We start from the raw sequence: 20,486 nt of genomic DNA, 5'->3' as shown, positions 1-20,486 counted from the left end.
TACTTTACTTTGGCTGGTCTAGTTTACAGCAAGACAGAACCGGGCAGGGTCGTTATTAAAGTTCATTCCAGTCTGAGAGCTGAGATAGCATAGTTTATTTCGCGATGCCTCTAGTTAACGAAATTGAAACTGATCCACAAAGCTACCATCCAAATATAGTGATATAGTGACTCATGACTGTAACTCTTTGCTGCCTATAAATTTAAATCAGGAAACAAAGTAAAATGTGTCAAGCCGCGCTTTTGTTGATGGGATGAGAAATCCACGAGCTTTGCTCATACCATCAGACACGGAGGCGGACCGAAACCCCTGACTGAGCCCCTTTTCTCCGTAGTCTCGCTTCGTTCCCTGTCGCATCCGTGGTAGCGGCGATCTCTACGGAGTAGATTTCTCCCCGCCACCTTCGAGATCAGAGCGAAAGCAGCCCTCGACTCGTATCATCCGCATCAACCTTGCGCCAACCATGGCATCGAATGCTTCCTCCGGAGCCTCCACTCCCAATCCGCGCTTCACATCACAAACAAAAACTGCAGAAGATCTCCTCAGCACCCAAACTGTGGGTCTTGTCAACCTCTCCGACTTCCGAAAGCGACGCGCCGAAGCTATCGAGCAAAAAGAGCGTGATGCGCAAGATGCTTTTGCTAGTGGAGGAGGTAGCGGCCGTGGGTCTGCGACGCCAGACGGGTGAGTAGTACATTTTTACATACAGCTCAATCGGGCATATCTACTGTTAGGAAAGGACAGGGCTGATGTTTATAGTACAGTGCGTCTACACCCAGAGAGCCACCCTTGAAGAAGAAGAAACGGAAGATTGGAACACCTAAACTATCCTTTGGAATAGATGACGAGGAGGATGGGGGCGAGAGCTCGACGCCGTTATCCGGTTCTGCTTCTCCCATGGGCGCAACACAAACCACATCTGCCTCGAAAGACGACAGTGTTGTAGCAAGGAAGAAAATAACAGCCAACTCGTCTTTACAAGTTACTCCTAAGCCCCTCACGAAGGCTGCGTTATTGCGCGATGCACAGACAAGGGAGAGCCTGAGGAAGGAATTTTTGACGCTGCAGGAGGCGGTTAAGAATACCGAGATCAATATCCCGTTTGTATTTTACGACGGTACGAACATACCAGGTGGCGTGTGCAAAGTGAAGAAAGGGGATTATGTATGGCTATTTTTGGATAAGAGTCGGAAGGTTGGGGCGGAGCTAGGAGTAGGAGAAAAAGCGAATAGTAGGCGGGAATGGGCGAGAGTTGGGGTGGATGATCTGATGATGGTAAGAGGCGGGATTATTATCCCTCATGTAAGTCCTCACCGCACAAACTCCTGGTTGCTCGTGTACTAATTACTTCAATAGCATTACGACTTCTACTATTTCATCATAAACAACACCAAGGGGCCTGGTAACCGTCTCCTCTTCGAATATGGCTCCGAACCTCCTGCAACAGCCTCCAGTTCCAACTCCTCCGAGCCTGTCAATCTGGATAACTATAACCCTCTATCCCTCCCTTCGGCGAGGCCGAAGCCCAGGGAGTCTGAGGAGAACAACGACCTTGAAGGGACAAATGATGACCCAACATATACCAAAGTTGTCGACCGTCGCTGGTACGAACGGAATAAACACATCTTCCCAGCCAGCGTATGGCAAGAGTTCGATCCCGAGAAAGACTACCAGACGGAAGTCAAGAGGGATGCCGGCGGCAATGCCTTTTTCTTCTCATAGATTCGAGCTGCCCATGTATTTTCATGGGAGGTGTTCTGGTTAGGGCTTGCTTCACAAATGGAAACGGCGCTACACGAAAGGAATTAGCTAAATACCCAAAAGATCAAACCAGGAAGGAACTTGGATATACCTCTGGTTCACATTTTATGCATCTTCACGGATCACCAGTAGACTACCTTTACCCCAAGCCACAACATCCCACCGATCACAATCCAGCCCGGCCAGAACATCAAAAGAAGCACCCCGTTTCCCGAAGATCCCAACATAAAAACCGCCAGCTCATAGAATAATTTTTTCCTCAATCCCTCCGTACCCTTCCATCCCCTTCTCGTGGCTATGCTGCTCAGCCAATACGTCTGCCTTGCCAACAGAAGAGATCCATAATATCCTTGCCGTGAAAGGATCAAGGAGGTGTAGTAACTCTGCCGCAGGAGCAGCGTTGATGCGTACAAGGACTGCTGGAGCAGGAGTACGAAGAGAAAGAGAGTTGTGCTGCTCAGGGTGCGGGTAACAAGGTAGAGATGGGTTGCAAGGGGCATGGAGGAGAAGGCGAAGAGCGACTTAGGGATATTCTTGGTAGTTGTAGTCAGTCTCGATATCCCGGGGGTGGAGGGGGAGTCTACGGCCCCCATGCTGGAATATATGGCCAAACGGAGTTTTCAGCAAGATCTTCGTGCTGGAGAAAGTCGTTGAAGGTTAGCAGTTGTAACGTTGGGATAGCGGTACTAAAGTACTTGGGAGGATAATAAAACACTTGACAATTTACATCCCGCTCCCATTAGCAATCGAGGGTGGGGGCTGCCCAGTCCCACCTTACCGTAACCAACAGCAATTCTTATTTATTATATTCTAGCACGGCCATACATACGCGAGGTTGTGGGGCACGCCGGCATTCGATCACAATTACAGCATCCTGAGCAAACTAGAGTAAAGCGTGTATATGATTCGACTATGATGTCGCAAATCACCATTATCCGCTGCAGGCGTCTCAACTTGTAGACAACAGCACATTGCATTTGTGTATCACAGTTGTCAAGCCAAGCGAACGGAAACCGTAAACGTGGCTATGATCAATGGCCAAATTTCTTTGCGGCTAACTCGGTTAGTGCCCGATAAAGTCGGTTTGAATTAGCACTAGGCTGGCAAATAGCCCAATTCTTTGCCTTTGCCCAGGGACTGGCCGTGTGGTGGTAACTGGTAACTATAGCTACAGCAATACGACAATGTTATTGTTATGAAAGGCTGAGAGCCGAGTGTTACGGTTCGTGGGGTGGTGGTGGGAGGGGATTGGCGGGGGCGTCTATGACGGTGGAGGGTGCAAGGGGCGAAGCTGCCATGGCTTATTACATGTACTCGGTATTATTAGCGCGGGGTCCCTCGCATTGATTATCGCGGGTGGATGGAGGGGCAAAGTGGGCAATGATGATAAAGTTGGCAGGCTGGCAGGTCCGACGTAGGAGTAACAATGATAGCGATGTTCGGGTTCTAGGACTGAATGCAGATCAATATGAATATAAACATGTGGCAGGGAACAAGTCGCCTGAGAGGACCTTTGCTGTTGTTCTGTCGAAGCAATTGGTGGTCCTAAGTGCATCACGTGATACGGCGGTGCCAACATGTGATCATGTTCCAGGCTGTGTCCAATCTTGCTGCAGGAGTCATGGAGTTGAAGGTGGTTTCAGTACACCGGGCACCGATAGTAATGGATAAAGGTCCGGCTTCTCTATTTCTCTGCCGGGGCACCCCCCTGGTTGAAGTTCATGCTGTACCCGCCTGTCTTCTCATCCTTGACCATCTGGAAATTATTTGTTGAAAGGCCGAAGGGTTTCAGAATCCCGTTGCCCAACTATTATTGGGTGAAAATTAGCTCGGGAGCAAACAGAGAGACATATAACAAAAGAGCAAACGAGATACTAACCTGCTTCAACTTGTCCATCATATCTCCCATTTCTCTCTCCTGGGCGGCTTTTGTCCGTGGCGGCAGTAGTACCAGCTGTCGCTGTACGATCTTCCTATCCGCAGCCGATAAATTCTTCATCTTTGAGAGGGTTTGATAGTCTTGAAACAAGTCAGTCTGGCACATGACGGATAGTGGTAATAGAAGCAACGGTACCTTCTTCGGCGCCTTGCAAAGTCGACCAACCACCCAACTCACTCCTACCCCTAGCCCTTCGCATCAACGACTTCGCCCGTATCCTCTCAATATCAGACTCTCTCTTGCCCTTCTCGGAGGTATCCTCTGCATTTGCGGCACCCTCACTAACAATCTCCTCGACTGATGCATCTTCTTCCTTGGACTTCAAATCCTCGTCCTCTCCCTCCGGCTTCTTCCCCCCATCACCCTTGCCTTGCAAGTTATCCAACTTATCCAAAGCCGCCGTGGCAGCATTCACAGCTTCCTTCCAATCCTCGAGCTTGAGATGACACGCCGCAACATTGCTCTTCAGCACCGCGATTTCATAATCTAAGTAATTCGGGCAGGTGGCCAACGCCTGGTCGTACGTTTCTATGGCATCTGTAAATGACGCTTTCGCAAAGAGCTCGTTCGCAGAGGCTTTTCGGGCATTGGATTCATTAAGTAGAGACTATACATGCCGTTTATTAGCATTGAGCAAATTGGCTGTGATATGAGGATGCGAGCTTACATACAGCTTCTTCTTCCGGAGAGAAACGTATTATCTCCTCGGGCTCTTCCTGTACCTCATTCTCCTTTTCTTTCTTAGAGTTGGGCTTGCGCTCAAACTTCTCCGTACGTGATGCCATTTCGTCGAGATTGGTGTTTTGTCGTGTTGTGACGGTGTTTGGACTAGATACTGTAGACCAGCTGGACCCCTGTAGTCCCATCAAAATATTTCCTGGGCTACGCTACGAGTACGATAACCCCTCCTCCTTTATCTCCACCGTGCCCCTCATTATACTGTTCGAGTTAAACATCCCAAAACCGCAACACACAAGTCTATAACCACAATCATGCCGCCTCCCAAAACTGAGTAATTGCTTTCCATTAAATTCTATCAAAGTAGACCAGTAACTAACATTCAATTCCAGTTTTCCACCAGTCCGAGCATGTCTATTCGATATGGATGGCCTCCTCCTTGACTCAGAAGACAAATACACCATCTGCACCAACGCCATCTTGAAAAAGTACGGAAAACCATCTTTGCCATGGTCCATTAAAGCACAACTTCAAGGACGGCCTGGGACAGCAGCATCAGAAATCTTCCATTCCGTAAGCACCACGTGCCTAGCCCCCATTTCTCTCGCTTCATCCGTAAAAGGATATTTATATCGTTCTTCTTCTGTTGCTCTCCTATCCCTTAGGCCATCTAAGGCTGTCAGGTCACAATAAATTATATACCAAAATACCTGTCAACTCAGCTAAATCACCACTAACGCCTCTATACAGTGGGCACAACTTCCAATCAGCCACGATGAATACCTAATCGAGCAATCGGCTCTCCAACGCGAGCACTTCCCCACCGTACAACCACTCCCAGGCGTAGCAAAACTCCTCAGCGATCTAGGCTGCGCTCATGTCCCGCTATCCTCCCCAGCTACTACATCCACATCTACCCCCGAATCAAAACCCACCGAAGGGAAAGTCCACATCGCCCTCGCAACCTCTAGCCACGCTGGGAATTTCAAGCTAAAAACAGACCACCTAGAAGAACTATTCAGCATCTTCCCCACACACCGCCGTGTCCTAGGCGATGATCCCCGCATCCCCCACGGCCGCGGTAAACCTAATCCAGATATTTATCACCTCGCCTTGGAGGTTGTAAATTCTAGTCTGGAAGAAGGTGAGAGGCCAATAGTGCCAGAAGAGTGCTTAGTGTTTGAGGATAGTGTTCCTGGGGTGGAGGCTGGGAGGAGAGCTGGAATGAGAGTTGCTTGGGTGCCGCATGTGGAGTTGAAGAAGGAGTATAATGGAAGGGAGAAAGAGGTTCTAGCTGGACTGACAGGGCAGGCTGGGGATAATGAGATGCATCTTGTTGGTGAGGTGGATGATGGATGGGCGGATTGTTATGGTAGTTTAGAGGGATTTCCGTATGAGAGATATGGGATTATTGTTTAGAAATGATAGTTCTGGTGGTATGAGTACGATGATAGAGCCTAGAACGACACATATATATATTATGAATATCAATATTTTAGAGGGAAATCGTGTGCCAATTCCATCTTCGTAGCTTCGTATGCTGAATTAGTTCGTAAAATTACACGATGTATGCATTCACAACTGCGCCCTGGCCTGCATCTTTGAACCACTCTTCTGCTTTCTCTTCAGAGGCGCCTTATCATCCTCGTCCATGTTCGCATCATCCATAGCCTCCAGGTATAAAGTCTCCCCAATCGTATCCGTTAATCGCAAAACTCTAGTAGAGACCGTAGCTCCATCTCTCCTATTTTTCCCTTCGATCCTTGACTGCGCTATTTTCTCTGTAAAATCCCACAACCTACCTTTCGGAACGATGTGCGAAGTTGCATTATCTCGTCGTGGTGCCCAATCTTCGGATAGTTTCATTTTCGGCGGGATCTTTCCGTTTTGGCTTTTGGAGATCACGATCATGCCCTCTGCTTCGAAGCGCGACCAGGAATTCTTCAGTGTCTCCTTGTTGACGGCTTCGAAATATGATAAATCACCCTGATGGTATAAAGTTTTTCCAAGCTGGAAATTTGTTAGTATCCACCCTGCCAAAAGGAGGAATTGGGAAGCTTACTAGTTGCGCGCTATCTTGGCATTTCTTAACATCAAGCCAAGTATCGCCTTGATAGCCGGTAGGAGGCGTGAAACCGATCAAAGCTACAGCACCGAGCCAGAAGGCCTCAACGAAAGGCCATATTAAGAAACAGTAGAAATCAAAATTCTCCCGGCCAGCAGCTCGCTCTGCGTCTGACAGATCCACGGCGGTGATATTTCCCTCGCTATCGCGGACAAGGTCAAGGATCCTATCCGCTTCAAATCTTCGAAGGGTGTTGTCCAAGTTAACCTCCAGACCTTCGGTGGGATAGATGAATTCGCCTCGGAATAATTGCGACAAGAATTGCACTTGGTGGCGGAGCTCTTCGTACGATATCCTTTGATTGTCTCGCCCACCACCACGCTTAACCCGGGTGTATATACTGGCACATACCAATGCCTCGGAGATGAATAGATGTATAGTCATATTTCGGTAAAATGATAATTGAAACCTGTCGACTGCGTAGTAGCACGGTTCCGGTAGGCCTTCGACCGTTCCGACAAGATCTTTACCTAGGACTTCTAGGCCTCGTTCGATGACAACTGATGTTGGGGAATTTCCGAAATGGGCGACTCGTCCACCTTTCGCTCGTACGCGTTCGCTGAGCCATTCAACTCTGCGTATCAGTTCGGCCATACCGACACCTCGTCCTCTCAGCGTCAGGAGAACCGTCCCGATCAAAGCCGTCGGCATCACCACTGATACAGCATTTATGTCAGAGAGTACCTTATAGCCTAAAGTACGGAGAAGCTTGTGCCTCATGGTCCGATCATCGACCTCTTTCGTGTCAATATTCGCCGGTACGCCAGTAGCCCGAAGTTGTTGTTCTTGCACAAACTGTTTTAGACTCCAAGGTTCATGAAACCGGACATCAATTCGCCCAAGTTTTAACGAAAGCACTGATGATGCTGAAAGGAAATCTGCCAGGTTCTCTTTCCTTTTTGGCGTTCCAAGCAACTCCGTAACATAACCCTCAGTCTCGATAACCTTGTCGTATTGCGTGCTCACTGGGCAGATAATAGCATCATCAACACGACCAGATAAAATACTGTCTAGAACAAAGCTCAGGATGCCGAATTTGGGGGACAAAAGCTTCCCCGTCCTCGAACGTCCTCCTTCAATGAAACATTCGAAGTTGTAGCCGCCTTGCAGCAGGGTATCTATATATGATTGTACCAGTGTCGTGTAAAGCATGTCGCCACCAAAGCTTCGTCGAATCCACATTGCGCCTGATTAATGAGCTTGGAATCAGTGAAAATAGACTCGGGGAACGTACCAGCATGTTGCAAAAAGCTACCAACTACAGGGAAGTTTAGATTATCTCCAGCTACCACAGTAGGAAGTGCTAAGCCCAGGCGGTAGCAAATCAATTGCATGGAGACGTAGTCTACGTGTGAACGATGGCAGGGCAAGAAAATGATGCTCTGCTTCTTCTCGGCCGCCTTCTTAGCCACCGCTCTCAACCGGAGTACCTCTTCGCTGGATACATGGATTCCTATATACTGTCAGCATGGAACCCAGCTCCAAGAATCTACCAATACAGACCTTGGTGGTAGGCTCGCGTCAAAAGCTGAGTGATGAAGTAGTATGCCCCTCTAATAAACGGTTTGCTCTCCATTTTGCAAATCATATCCCCCGTCATTCTTTCGCAGAGCTCATGCAGACTGTACTCAAGGGCGGCTTTCCTCTGCGTCCGTTTAGCGTCGAATAAAGGATCATTGATATCCAGCAACCCCTCCTTCTGCTCGACAGCAATCCGTTTCGTTGCTAACTCGGTGATTCGCTTCTGCAATATGGGCGCCGAGAGCACCGCCGCAATCATTTGCTCCGAAAATCCGGGGTAGAATATGGGCTGGCCGATGAAGTCATCGTAGGCGCGCCAGCCCGTCCCAGAGACATGAAGGGATACTTCTCGAAGGAACCTGGTGTGATCTTAGCATTGGTCCTCAAAGCAAGAGATCTAATATTTGACGGGGAATTCCACATACTCTAGCGGGCTCGACCGGAACCTGGCCATACTTCCCATCAAAGTACGCTCTCTATCTCCATCCTGAGGCTTCTCCGGGGGCTCGATGTATCCGCTTGGATGCAGCGTCACTCGATCCCCCAGAATCTCCAAATCCGGAGCCGCCGGCCTGACCAGCGACGAGCCCTTTCGATTGGTCATGGTGCTGGGTAGTAATTCCTCTTATAGTTTGGGTAACGGGCGCATAGCAAGCTTATATCTGAGAAGCTCCATGGTGTTGTGTAACCAGGATCGGGCATTCCTACCTGGGGACAGGCCGAGGATGTCGGAGGCTAACTGTTGGCGCGCCGAAGTCTGGGGCAGTCTAGTACAGTACAACCCTGGTGTACTTGGTACTCGTATCCTCGTACTTTCTTGAGCATGTGAAAGTCTAGGTACCTAAGGTACCTAGCTACTTCGTACAGACCCTCAAGCTCCAACATCGTCACAATCGTCACAATTCCAATCCACATCCACATCCACAACATGGCGCCCCAAACACCGCGCTCCAAGCAGACGGAGCCCAATTCCAATGCCTCCAGAAGCGACAATAACATCGCCGTCTCCCTCCTCTCACGCGCACATTCCCCTACCACAGCCAGCACAATCTTCACCGAAAAGATAAAAACAAGACCCCTCTACCTCAAACCCAGCGACCCAGACTCCAACACCGCCAACGCGCAACAAGCCCGCCGCCGCTCCCGCCAACGTGCTATTGAATCACGCAAGAAAAAGCTCAAACCGCAACCTCTCTCATCGAGGCAAAAGCGTGCCCTCTGCCTCTATGATATCCCCAAATCTGCGCAGAAGTACAGCATTTATGAACCTCTACATAAAATGTGGATAGGTTACATCCAGGAGGTTTTGGGCGAGAAATGCACACCGGTAACTGCAGCGACGGCGGCGAAGCTATGTAGTGCTGATTTCCACGGGGCGGAGGTGGAGGTTGTGAGGAGTCGGTGCGTGGGGAGGGTGGGGACGAAAGGGATTGTGGTCAAGGATTCGAAATTCGTTTTTGAAATTGTCACCAAGAAGGATCAGGTTAAGGTGTTGCCAAAGGAACATACGATGTTTAGGTTTACAGTACCACCGCCAGGGAGTGCAGCTGAAGAAGAGAAGGTAGTGGATCTGGTCTTTGAGTTGCATGGTGATCAATTCATTTATCGGGCCGCGGATAGGGCGAATAGGAAGTTCAAGTCTCATTTTCAACCAGATCTTTGAGGATGGGTTGGCGTTAAAGCTTGCACATATATACTGGATCTGAAAAGGGGGAGGGGAATGTTATTTTCCTATCCCATAAGCAATGAGGCCTACCTCCGCCCAGTTCCAGCCTCCTGCTCGTATCGCAGGTTTGGAGGTTCGGAAGAGGATGGATTTGGTCTTTCTGATGGCGACATGCCAGGGAAAATTCAACCTGCACAAGACAGATCAGACTAGGAGGCATGACAGCCGCGAAAAGCCGTCGATCTAAAGCCAGGCGATAACTACATAGAATTTCAGAAGAGGAAATACAGCGCTGGGAATGGAAATAGGAAATGAGGATGATGGTACAATTTGATAATGCAAGACGCTTCTAGTAGACCGCCGCATTGGACATCTAGTGCACTTACTGCCCAGGGGAAGCATTTATGAGTAGGTTATCATTGGCAAATCGCCACATATATCATATTGGAGTCTATACACGCTAGCAAGAAGCCACTCCAAATAGAACCATAATTTCCACATATGCCCCTATCCTAAACTCCATGCTGTCATAACAAGTCGTGCCTCCGTGTAATATAACCAACCATGACCCATGATTCCTGTACTCATCTATCATGATATATCCTACCAAACACCTCTAATAGATCCCACTCCGTTATAACACCACCAATTTTTCAGTCCAGGCCGCCAAGTGTACTGTGGTGTGTACCATGTTCCATCATCTGTGGGTGAAAACCTGATGCAAACCTCACTCCTATTCTGGGAAGAGAAAGTAAATTTCATAAAATAAAACAACATCGAAAGCAAAATGATGAGCCAGCCCTTTTTTTTGCAAGGTCATACATAGGTATGAGCAAACTGGTTGTGCTGGTTGGGAGGCTGATAATACTGCTGGTATGGATGATTCGGCAATGAAAAATCTGCAGTCTTTAACAGCGGGTTTAGAATACCGCTGGGGGTAGGCCTGGGGGGCGGCGGCGCAGGTGGCAGGCTCACGGAAGTTGCCTGGGTTGCTGGGAAGAATTGAGCCAAGGAAGCCTGAGGTGCTGCCATCTGTTCCTGGGCTGTATCTTCAGGCTGCCAACCCCATTTGGTCTTCAGCTCCTTGTTGAGAAACCCCACTTTCCATCCAGTCTCAGTACGAATCTTCTCAAAGATCTCGAGAATCTCTTCTTGTTCCCGGCGGTCCACAAGGCACTCTGCAGCAATTGCTAAGGAGCGCAGTGCAACACTGGCAACACCTCTATCTTTGACGTGTGCAACTATCCCACAAATTTGATGAGCGTGATGTAATTGCATTGTGTGCATCTCTTCGACGTCTTTGGACATCAGAGGATGGATTTGTGCTAGGAGGCATCCCGCCGTATGGTAGAATAGTCGGCCAACAATTGTAGCACGTTTAATTAACCTAAATTTAAATCAGCATGTACAAACAAACGTAACAAAATTATGCTTACCAGACTTCCGGGAAAGCGGATTTGGAGCTATTTTGGGAAGGGTATAGATAACCCATCGGCTGCATCGTTCGAGGTATATTCTCATTCCAGCTGTCACACAAATCCTTTAACCTCTGCCATTCCGCGTATCTGGCCTGGAGACGAACTTGTTCGTCATGTGGCGATGCCTTCTGGAATCGCGGTATTGATGCCCGAAAGTTTGCAACCTTTCCAACAATGTATACCATCCGATGAACCCAAATCTCCTCGTTTCCGAATTCCGTCTCTCGCTGAAAGTCCATGTCAACGCCCCACTGGTCTGGCTCCCACGCCAATTTCCAGTTGAAATGGAGGCAGCTTAAAAGTTCCATCCCCACATTCAACCAGAAACATGCTGCTCCTATTCCTGTACTCCTAGCACTCCAGCCACACTCTTTAATCAAAGCACGAGCTCCCGCGATATGGTTCATACGCTGCCTCGCTCGCTCGGACATAACTTCATAAACATTCAATATGACGGCTGTCGTAGCGCAAACTATGGTATCCCTGTCTGGGTTTTGTAAAGACCTGAGTAGCTGAGTAGTTGCGGTATCGTAGTAATATAGTGCCCTATCCTCGTGGTACATAGGATTGACCAGCGTCAAATGTCGAGCTCCGCAGGCGAGAAATGCGTTGAGCAGCATTGGCTCACCTAAGGAGTGAAAGGGCAAGAGCCTCGAAAAGTGTTTCATGGAATCCATGCTATCCATCCATAAACCGACTTCCTCAACAAACACTTGCATGAAGAGGACCTCCTCTGGTGAATCTAGATAACGTCGAGGATCGTTAGGGGGTGGGGTAAGTGTCTGTTCAGTACTTATACTGAAAGCTAACGAAGGTGGCGCCAGAAGGGAAGCATCACTAGGAGCGTGGGAATGATGGCGGCTATTCTGTCTCGAATGAGCTTGGTCCTTAAGTGACACGCTGCCGTCCGAGTATGGGCCATTGAACTGGTGTGTTGGAGGCAGTGCATTACTGTTTTCGCGTGACCGGGGGTTGACTACAGGCCTGACTGGATATTCAACATTTTCTCGGGGAGGCGTTATAATCTGTTGATCGAGATGTGCATAACGGCTTAGACCGCCTTTATATTCAGACGCGATCTCGCGAGATTCATCTTGAAAATTGACTTGCAAATCCATTAGCATCACGGAATTGGCTAGGGCCAGGGCAAAATTGACATACCATTCCAATCCGCCGTCGGTGGGATAAGAGGTGGGGATTTGACCGTCGTATCAATGAAATTCAGCCGCACACCCCTCTTGCAAACACGGTTTGACTTCCGGCAGTTTTGGCAGTTGGGAAGAGCTTCGTCGCATTTCAAATGGCGTTCTCTGCACGTCAAACATCCTGTCCGTACCCGCTTTGGCTTGTTCACAGGAGCGATTTGACCTTCCGCAGCATCAGCGACCACCGCTTCAGGTGTCGGCATCGGCATCTGCATCTGCTTCTTCTTCTTGTTGCCCCCTCCTCCCTTGACCGGTATCTCTGGCCCGTCCGCCCTCGGCCGTTTCAAGTGTGGAGTGCTATTATCGCTGGGGCGGTATCTTGGTGGGATGAACTGCTGGTCTCCCACCAGCGTCAGGTCCGATGCAATCGACGCCGTGTATAATGGCGACGTTTGGTATGGATAATCGAGATCGAATCCAGCCCCAAGGTAGTCCTGACTATCGTATGCCGCCAGGATGAAGACTCTGCGATTTCTCGCAGTGGTGGCCCGCTTGATTCGGTGGTACTTCCAGTGACATTGGCGTGCAACCCAACCAATACCTTCAATGACGTACCAACGCTCCTGCGGTTTTCTTTGCTGTCTTGTCTACCTGTTCTCTCTATTTTCGCCCTGTTCTTTTCTGCCCCCGAAGATATGGGTTCGCAATGGGCAGGGGATCTCGAATTGAGTATTGGATTCCAAATCCAAGGAAGGGACGAGGCTGCGGAGAGGGAACGATCCGATCTGCTCGGTAGAGTTTTGCGGGAGGGGCGCGTGTGTCTGGACTCTGGAGACTGAAACCCGGATTGACCCAAGCATGAGGGACTCGGATTGAGGCCAGGAACAATGCGACCGTTGATATGATATGCTGGGCTTGGCTAGGAGCGGGGGAGGGGTGTTAAACCATGACATTGAGCACAAGTTTTGCGGGCTCTGTAGCGATGCTTACCTTTTTGCAACGCGATATAAAATGTTCAGCGTGGAATTCTTTCTTCTCCTGCGGCCAGCGAGGATCCCCAGCCTTGGCTTGCCAGCAAGACGGCGACGCAGGGTGGTGGTCCAACGGCTGCTTTTAGCAGCTGGCGAGGATCTGTCTGAGGGAGGGTTGAGGGTTGACTGGGTTGACTGGGTTGACTGGGCTGACTGGGCTGACTGGGTGTGGAGAGAATCCTACTCCTTCCTGTGCTTCGTAAGACTCAGGAGCAAGGCGATATTGGTGATGTTGGAGCCGGCGCTGGTGCTGTGGAACGCGACACAAAATCAAATGCAACTGTACCGATTTCAGTGTTCTTGGCCCCTCCTTTTGTCGTCGACCAATACTCCGTACTTCGTAATATGCGACACAAAGGGACAGGCACCCTGGGTGTCTCATACAGGTTGATACACACTTTATTAGTGTCAGCCCTCAGGCGTCCTTGGCGCGAGAGGAGAGGGACAGTGTGAGTTACGGGTTGCGAGCCCTGAGGCCTCGTGTCTTATTTGCTCTGTAGGTGCGTATAATATATTGTATATAGTACTGTACATAGAGAGGTAGTATAGATGGTATGGAGTATGGAGTACTGTTCTTGTGTGTAGGTACAATTCGAAGCACTCGGTGTCCGGCATTGCGGGAATAGCATCAGCTTGTTGTTCATTTTCCCAGCGCTGGACGTGCCCAGTGCCCACTCTTCCGACCTCTCGTCACATGAACTCGGACAGCTTCTGTCTCCCACTTGGCTCTCTTCTATACATACCTTACATACCGAGGTACCGGTATATATATAAGGTATATATATATATAGATAGATAAGGTAGATATATATATTACACAGGGCATCCGATCAACGCATCTCAGATCTCGGACGCACCACTAATCACCATTGCTAATAATCCCAGATCTCCTACTGTAGCACACACACGCAAGGGATGTGCAGGTGCAGTCAGAGGCGCCTATAGGTTCCAGCGCAGCACCGTTCTGGGGTTCGATAGCATCCAGAATCCAGAGACTCGGGCTTGTCCAGAGCGCTCTATTGGCTTGGAAGGCAAACATGCCCGAGGAGTGCGACAACAGCCAAGGTGGGCGCTGTCCGTATGGGAAGTCAAGTATCTGCTTCGTAAGAGGAACTCCAATGCGTATTTTAAGAGACATGGAGACATGGAGACATGGGGAGTGGCGGCTTTCCAGGAAGTACTTGATTACTACTGGTAGGTGTACTTACTTCCGAGAACCAGTGCAGTAGTGAGGAAGGGAAGAGAAGAGACGAAAGCCACGCCAGGTTGTGTGTTCCCTGTGCCTCTGTAGCCCAACTGCAACCACACGCAGCACCTACATTGCATCAGAACCCAGCCGGCAATTCTCAGGTCGACCAGGTAACAAAGACTCTCATTAATCTATATTGGTGGCCGTTTCTATTATCGGTGGGGAAACCCCATCGCGACTTTAATTATAGCCCCACGTGATTTGGTGGCAGTCTTCCCGACGGGTTCAGTTACCGTACTTGGCTTCTGTGGTGTTTTGGTGGTCGTCCCTCAACCTTGCATCGAAATATTTACGACACCCTCCCTCTAGCTCTGAAAGTCGAAGGTGCTTGGATACCTACTCGACTCCGTCGCGCATCGTAAAACAATGCGGGCAGGTTTGGGAACAGAATCAGGAGTTTAGCCCAGTCAGGGCCGCGTTTCGACGTTGGGTCAAAGTTATTTGCATTTCGCAACTTCGAGCCGATCAACGAGATTCGGGGTAGCCAACCGACATCTCAACGGCTGCTAGTGCTACCCTATTAAGCTTTCAGTACAAGTAGTAGTCCGGGAGATCCGCATCGTCACGAATTGCCTCGTCCAGCATCCTGATCATTCCGATAGTTCCAGATACGGCCTTGGCCATGGCCGTGCAGCAGCAGCCGCAACCTCAGCCGTCGTACGTCCTTCGCGGACATGGCGCTCATATCCATTCCACCTCGTTCATCCGATCCAACAGTCGGCTGGTAACAGGGGACGCAGATGGTTGGATTGTGATCTGGAGTCTTGCAACGAAGAGGCCAGTAGCGGTGTGGAGAGCGCATCAGGGTACTATTCTGGGAGCTGATGCATGGGAGGGGGATAAAATAATCACGTGCGTTGTGTTCTTGTTTTTCCACGTTGTTTTCTATATTTAAACGTGGGTGGCTCTGGGTATCACTTTGTAATTCGCGGAGCGTGACCTTTCTCTATTTTTGCTCTCGAGAGAGGGTGTCCATTTTCCCCAAAGACGTTTCACATGAGCTTGTTGTTCCTGCGCGCTTATCCACTATTGCTGATTTGTCAATTAAGGCACGGCAAAGACAATAAGCTGATAGTATGGAAGCTATCAGAGGATGATGAGGATGGACTGAGTGTGGTGCTCCCAGTTGATCCTTCTCCTGAGCCAAGAAAGCAGCCATGGGCGCTCCACATCCTCGATGTCAACACGATGAACTTCTGCTCGTTTGCTCAAACATCCCCGCCTCTGGATGATGGGCCATCCAAAGAGCTTTTGGTGGCCGTACCAAACATAATGAGTTCCGAGACTGTTAGTTCCTTACTCGAGTCTGCTTGAAAGTTTTATGCTAACCCGCTTCAAAGGTTGACATCTTCCATATTCCATCGTCCAAGCGGATTTATACCCTCCCAAATGACCCTACATTTAAAGGCGGTATGGTAATGACCATTTCCATCTTTCATCATCCCCAGACAAGCCGCCTCACAGTTATAGCTGGTTATGAAAGCGGCCATACCACGGTGTCCCAGCTATCGGCCGATTCCACTTGGCAGACACTCTATACAGCACAATCGCATACGCAGCCTATCCTCTCCCTCGATACCAACCCCTCAAAGGACTTTTATATTACATCTTCTGCCGATGCCATCCTTGCTAAACACCCCATTCCGTCGTCCGCAGAAAATGTCATGCTGCCCACTGGAAGCAAGCCCTTGAAGACAATTCAAACAAAACATTCTGGGCAACAGGGTCTAAGGATACGAAATGACGGCAAATTATTTGCTACGGCGGGATGGGATTCTAAAGTTAGAGTCTACTCCGCCAAGAGTATGAAGGAGCTAGCTGTCTTGAAATGGCACAAGGAGGGCTGTTTTGCGGTAGCTTTCGCTGATCTTCAAAATGAATCAGAGGCGGAACATGAGAGTGAAGGCGGGGATCCAAATCAGCAAGCATTAACCAAGAGGCTAGGCACTCTGACTGTTAAAGAGGAGAGAATTTGGAAGGCGAAAATGACGCATTGGGTTGCTGTTGGGAGTAAGGATGGGAAGGTGAGTTTGTGGGATGTTTATTAATAATTTTAAATATACCTAGGCTACTAATACTGTCCGTGTAAACTATCCCAAACGCTCTTGCACGCTATGAATGATGACGATCACAGTTACACGCCCCATCCGAATAATAAACCATACACATAACTTCCGGCTATCAATGATCTAATTAGTCGCAATCTTTACTTCGCTTGCCACTCAATAAGTGCATCGTCTTACAACAGCTACCAAACGTGACAAAGTATTACATGTATGTGAACATGGCATCTGAGATGCGGACATAGAGGATGGCACGTTCTGGCTTCTGGTTTACTTTCGACCGAGCTACATACATCGCCGCAAAGGCAAAAGCCGGTGATATTATACAGCTTTAAGCAGGGAGGATTACAAACTAGGACATAGGACACTCCCCTTTATAGTACGACGATGTCCGAATAAAACAGCGAATTCACTATTCATCCTCACAGTCGAACTTTTAAATGTTCTATGCCGGACTATAAATACATCCCATTCTCCCTCTACAAGCACAAGTCAAATACTTCCAATGTTATGGAAATGGTGCCTTGAAAGCCCTACTCGACCACCAGCAGAAGAACTCCGATGGTGCATTCAGCGGTCCGGCGGCATTACAGGATATTAGCAGACCCCCAAATTCAGAGTAAGAAATATCCTATATCCTGTCCACTAAGTCCTCTATTCTTTATGCTGTTATTCTTTTAATATGTTGTCAATCAGCGACACACTGTCATCAAATAAACAGTTATCTAATATCCGGTTTTCAATACTTTAAATATTATAAAAAAGTACAAATATACTTACTAATTTAATAGATGGAATTAAGACAGGCATTGGACAGAGACGAGACATTATAAGATTTGCAGGAAATGGAAATTCAAAATTGAGTTTGCTATATCGTACAATGACACACAATGAGCAAAGGTTATCTATGCACCATAACGAGCCCATCGTTAGTTCATGGCGTCCATATCATCTGTTCTTCCTACCCCAAAGTGACAAAATACATGTTTTAGGAGCGAGAGCCATGTAGGCGGGTTTCGAGCAACGTGTTGAGGGATGGTAGAGTCGTAATAGAAGGGCCGGCAGTTTTATGAGATAAAACGTTCCCTTATTTGAGAAGTCTTTCGTTGACTATTCCAGATTTTGACCAGGAATGTCGATTAGACTTGTTCCGCACCCCAGCCTCCATCGGCTTCCCTATTTTTGCGAAAAGCATATTAGTTTATGTGTTCTTTGCTTGCTAGAGAACCCCCCGAGCAAGGATCTCCAGACGACTAGGCAGGGGAATAACATACCTCATGTTTTGAGGTGGCTCAATCGAAGGAATGAATTCTAGAACGACATAGGCAACGCCTACAAGTCCAATTGCGGCACCGAAAATATTGTTTGTAGTATGCGAATCGAGAAGGATGGATCCGACGAAGATGTAAACTTATAGGGGTATCAGCGCAATGCGAAGTAAAAGCATCAAGGAAGCTTATAACATACAGATTCCTCGGCCAATGAAGGAGAACAGGAAAGAGGCATATCTCGAGAGTTGAGGAGGAATTTGGAATTCTATAGTCGAGTATTAGTATCGCAAATCCCGTGTTCGCCAGGGCATCGCCGAAGGATGTAGGCAAGGGAACTGACCAAGAAGCGCGGTAGCTGTAAACGCGAAAAGTTAGCAAGATACGAACTAGAAGGATACACAAGGTGGTTTACCTAGCCCAAAGACTGCCACATAGATACCAACCATCAGGTCAGAACTTCCACGAGGTTAGCTAGAAGCTTCAAACCCAGCCACAGGACAAAACCTACAAGTGGAAAGGAAAGATGTGCCATATCCCACTAAACACCATGAGCGCGCCCACGCCGAGATTGACGAGCCGACTATACCAAAGCTTTTGTTAGCAGAGAACGGAGGGGTAGAGTCTTGCGCAATGGCACCGGCCGTTGAGGATGCGCGTTGTTTTGTAGGGGGCTGGAAGGAACTCACAAAGCGTCTGAGAAGTCCATGGCGATTGATTAGGAGGATGGGAAAATATCGGACTGGAAATGGCAATCCAAACAGGAGGCGTAGCTGCAGAGGGGAGACGTGAGATGTGGTTGATCCAAGTTGAGGATATTCAATGGTTCTTGTTGGAGTTGTGGCTGTTTGTGGTTTTGCGCAACACTCAAAAACCGCTACGTAGCAGACGCGGCGCGGCGCAGACGTGGAACAGCCCTGCCCTGGATGCTGGGCTGGGGGCAAGCTCTGCGCCAAGGCACATGCGGTCAAGCGTAATAAGCGTTGACGTTCGTGAAACCAGGGTCATCGTATATGGTACTACGTACAATCTATTACACAGTATTCCTCACCATCGGAGAGCCGGATCCAATTTCAATCATCACCTGGCCATGCTATCCTATGGAACTCAAGGCACCGTCATGTCGACCGCTGCCGCGCCTGTTGAGGTCTGGGAAATTCCGTTGCCTGCTGGAGTGCCTGTAGAGACGCGTGGCGTCATTAGGGACTCGGTCAGCACTCAGGAAGCAACACATTACCACTTGTTGCGGGTAACTGCATCTGACTCGAGAAGGCGCTGTAGCCTAGTAGTTCTACATTAAGCACGTACTTGATATGATGAGGGTAGGTGTTATCATTGCTGTATCCCATCTTATCGAGTTCATATTGCAATACAACCCCGTAGGGTTCCCTGTCCCACTTGAAGTTGGTGACTTAGGACATCAAAGGAAACGAGGTCTAAGATGCTTGAATATTCTGAGCTATCTAACATATTGAGGTTATCTACTGTAATGCGATGTTATTCCCAACAGGCAAAGCTTTGTAGGGATTTATATTCCGCCCTACAACTTGAAATTTTGGGTTCTTTACCTGTAGATAAATTATATTGACTACACTATTTGCCATTCATATGACCGAGAAAAACCAGTGGAGAGAAGGTGAGGGAAGGCCCTATTACACATAGATCTATTCAAAATTATAATATACGGCAGATAAGGACATTTTCAGCACAGAACTGTGAATGTTTAGTTCAAGGGCAAAGACATTTGGCAAGAACAACATCATAACACCATAATATTTGAATTAGACAATACAGCAGCACATCTCAGAGTAATTGCAAAAACCCAGAAATGTGCCAATGACTCCCCACGGAAACCCTTTAAACTCCAAGAAGTCAATTTGATTTCATCAACCACAGTTATGAACGGATCCCAGCTCCGAGCACTGCGCTGCTATTCCCGCTGCCTCCTATCCTTCGGATATCCTTGATTTGACAACTCCAGACTTGGCATGCTCTGCATCTGGCATGATTGCACTCGGTGCAAGTCGAATATCGGAGATCGATCGTCTTGCCGCACTTGAAATCAGGCTTAGTAAAATGATAGTATACTTTAGGCGGGCCAGACAATCTTACTGAACTCTTGGAGACTCTCCTGCCGTTCTGGAGATGGAGAACCTTACAACAGACCCAGAATTCGTCTGGTTCTGCCATGATTGTTTTGCAGGTTCCGGCTAGCTGGGTTTATTGTGCTACAAAAGCCAGTTCTTCGATGTTTATGGGATGCCTCTCTGGTCGACAGTGGATTTGAGCATCTGGCGATTTGGAAGGAAAAGGAGAGAACGCCCGACAATGGAGGGTGGAGCAGAAGTATCAAAATACTTCGAGTCTAGGGCACCATATCTATCATTCAGACATACATATTCAAGAGGGGTCGATGAAACACGTTTGCAACTGTGATTGGACGCCCGTGATAGCCGTGTCACAGAACGACATGCAATAATTGAAAGACACAAGAGGCTTGATGCCCGACTGGAAGGTCGCGACCATCTGCTGGTCACCTGGTTGATAGATTTTTGGTTTATA

The 20,486-nt window shown here is 48.5% G+C and overlaps 8 protein-coding genes across 8 annotated transcripts; 4 read left to right on the top strand and 4 right to left on the bottom strand.

The window, feature by feature from the left end:
• Positions 1 to 463: 463 nt before the first annotated feature.
• Positions 464 to 1,722, top strand: BP5553_04158 (Uncharacterized protein; the record flags this gene model as incomplete). The annotated part of the gene is made up of 3 exons (XM_032012781.1): positions 464 to 684; positions 765 to 1,302; positions 1,357 to 1,722. 3 exons carry the CDS (start codon positions 464 to 466, stop codon positions 1,720 to 1,722), a joined length of 1,125 nt encoding a protein of 374 aa, XP_031872474.1.
• A 1,723-nt stretch (positions 1,723 to 3,445) lies between these two features.
• Positions 3,446 to 4,485, bottom strand: BP5553_04157 (Uncharacterized protein; the record flags this gene model as incomplete). The annotated part of the gene is made up of 4 exons (XM_032012780.1): positions 3,446 to 3,568; positions 3,641 to 3,780; positions 3,836 to 4,307; positions 4,372 to 4,485. The coding sequence occupies 4 exons, from the start codon at positions 4,483 to 4,485 to the stop codon at positions 3,446 to 3,448; spliced, it is 849 nt and encodes a 282-aa protein (XP_031872473.1).
• A 207-nt stretch (positions 4,486 to 4,692) lies between these two features.
• BP5553_04156 (uncharacterized protein) lies at positions 4,693 to 5,797 on the top strand (the record flags this gene model as incomplete). The annotated part of the gene is made up of 3 exons (XM_032012779.1): positions 4,693 to 4,712; positions 4,771 to 4,951; positions 5,129 to 5,797. 3 exons carry the CDS (start codon positions 4,693 to 4,695, stop codon positions 5,795 to 5,797), a joined length of 870 nt encoding a protein of 289 aa, XP_031872472.1.
• A 156-nt stretch (positions 5,798 to 5,953) lies between these two features.
• BP5553_04155 (putative glycerol-3-phosphate acyltransferase) lies at positions 5,954 to 8,628 on the bottom strand (the record flags this gene model as incomplete). The annotated part of the gene is made up of 5 exons (XM_032012778.1): positions 5,954 to 6,388; positions 6,441 to 7,690; positions 7,738 to 7,956; positions 8,007 to 8,383; positions 8,450 to 8,628. 5 exons carry the CDS (start codon positions 8,626 to 8,628, stop codon positions 5,954 to 5,956), a joined length of 2,460 nt encoding a protein of 819 aa, XP_031872471.1.
• A 324-nt stretch (positions 8,629 to 8,952) lies between these two features.
• On the top strand, positions 8,953 to 9,687 carry BP5553_04154 (Uncharacterized protein; the record flags this gene model as incomplete). The annotated part of the gene is made up of 1 exon (XM_032012777.1): positions 8,953 to 9,687. The coding sequence occupies one exon, from the start codon at positions 8,953 to 8,955 to the stop codon at positions 9,685 to 9,687; it is 735 nt and encodes a 244-aa protein (XP_031872470.1).
• Positions 9,688 to 10,506: 819 nt separating this feature from the next.
• Positions 10,507 to 13,173, bottom strand: BP5553_04153 (Zn2 DNA-binding protein; the record flags this gene model as incomplete). The annotated part of the gene is made up of 4 exons (XM_032012776.1): positions 10,507 to 11,077; positions 11,127 to 12,273; positions 12,330 to 12,838; positions 12,965 to 13,173. 4 exons carry the CDS (start codon positions 13,171 to 13,173, stop codon positions 10,507 to 10,509), a joined length of 2,436 nt encoding a protein of 811 aa, XP_031872469.1.
• Positions 13,174 to 15,215: 2,042 nt separating this feature from the next.
• Positions 15,216 to 16,991, top strand: BP5553_04152 (uncharacterized protein; the record flags this gene model as incomplete). The annotated part of the gene is made up of 4 exons (XM_032012775.1): positions 15,216 to 15,445; positions 15,643 to 15,880; positions 15,934 to 16,617; positions 16,902 to 16,991. The coding sequence occupies 4 exons, from the start codon at positions 15,216 to 15,218 to the stop codon at positions 16,989 to 16,991; spliced, it is 1,242 nt and encodes a 413-aa protein (XP_031872468.1).
• An 804-nt stretch (positions 16,992 to 17,795) lies between these two features.
• BP5553_04151 (COPI-coated vesicle protein) lies at positions 17,796 to 18,633 on the bottom strand (the record flags this gene model as incomplete). Its single annotated transcript, XM_032012774.1, has 7 exons — positions 17,796 to 17,832; positions 17,931 to 18,066; positions 18,124 to 18,192; positions 18,268 to 18,282; positions 18,340 to 18,383; positions 18,436 to 18,507; positions 18,614 to 18,633. The coding sequence occupies 7 exons, from the start codon at positions 18,631 to 18,633 to the stop codon at positions 17,796 to 17,798; spliced, it is 393 nt and encodes a 130-aa protein (XP_031872467.1).
• Between the last annotated feature and the right edge of the window lie 1,853 nt (positions 18,634 to 20,486).

Source organism: Venustampulla echinocandica (assembly GCF_003357145.1).
Source record: "Venustampulla echinocandica strain BP 5553 chromosome Unknown scaffold_1, whole genome shotgun sequence".
In the NCBI taxonomy this organism is placed as follows: domain Eukaryota; kingdom Fungi; phylum Ascomycota; class Leotiomycetes; order Helotiales; family Pleuroascaceae; genus Venustampulla; species Venustampulla echinocandica.
The sequence above is the reverse complement of the archived record's forward strand: the minus strand, read 5'-3'. Positions and strand labels throughout refer to the sequence as shown.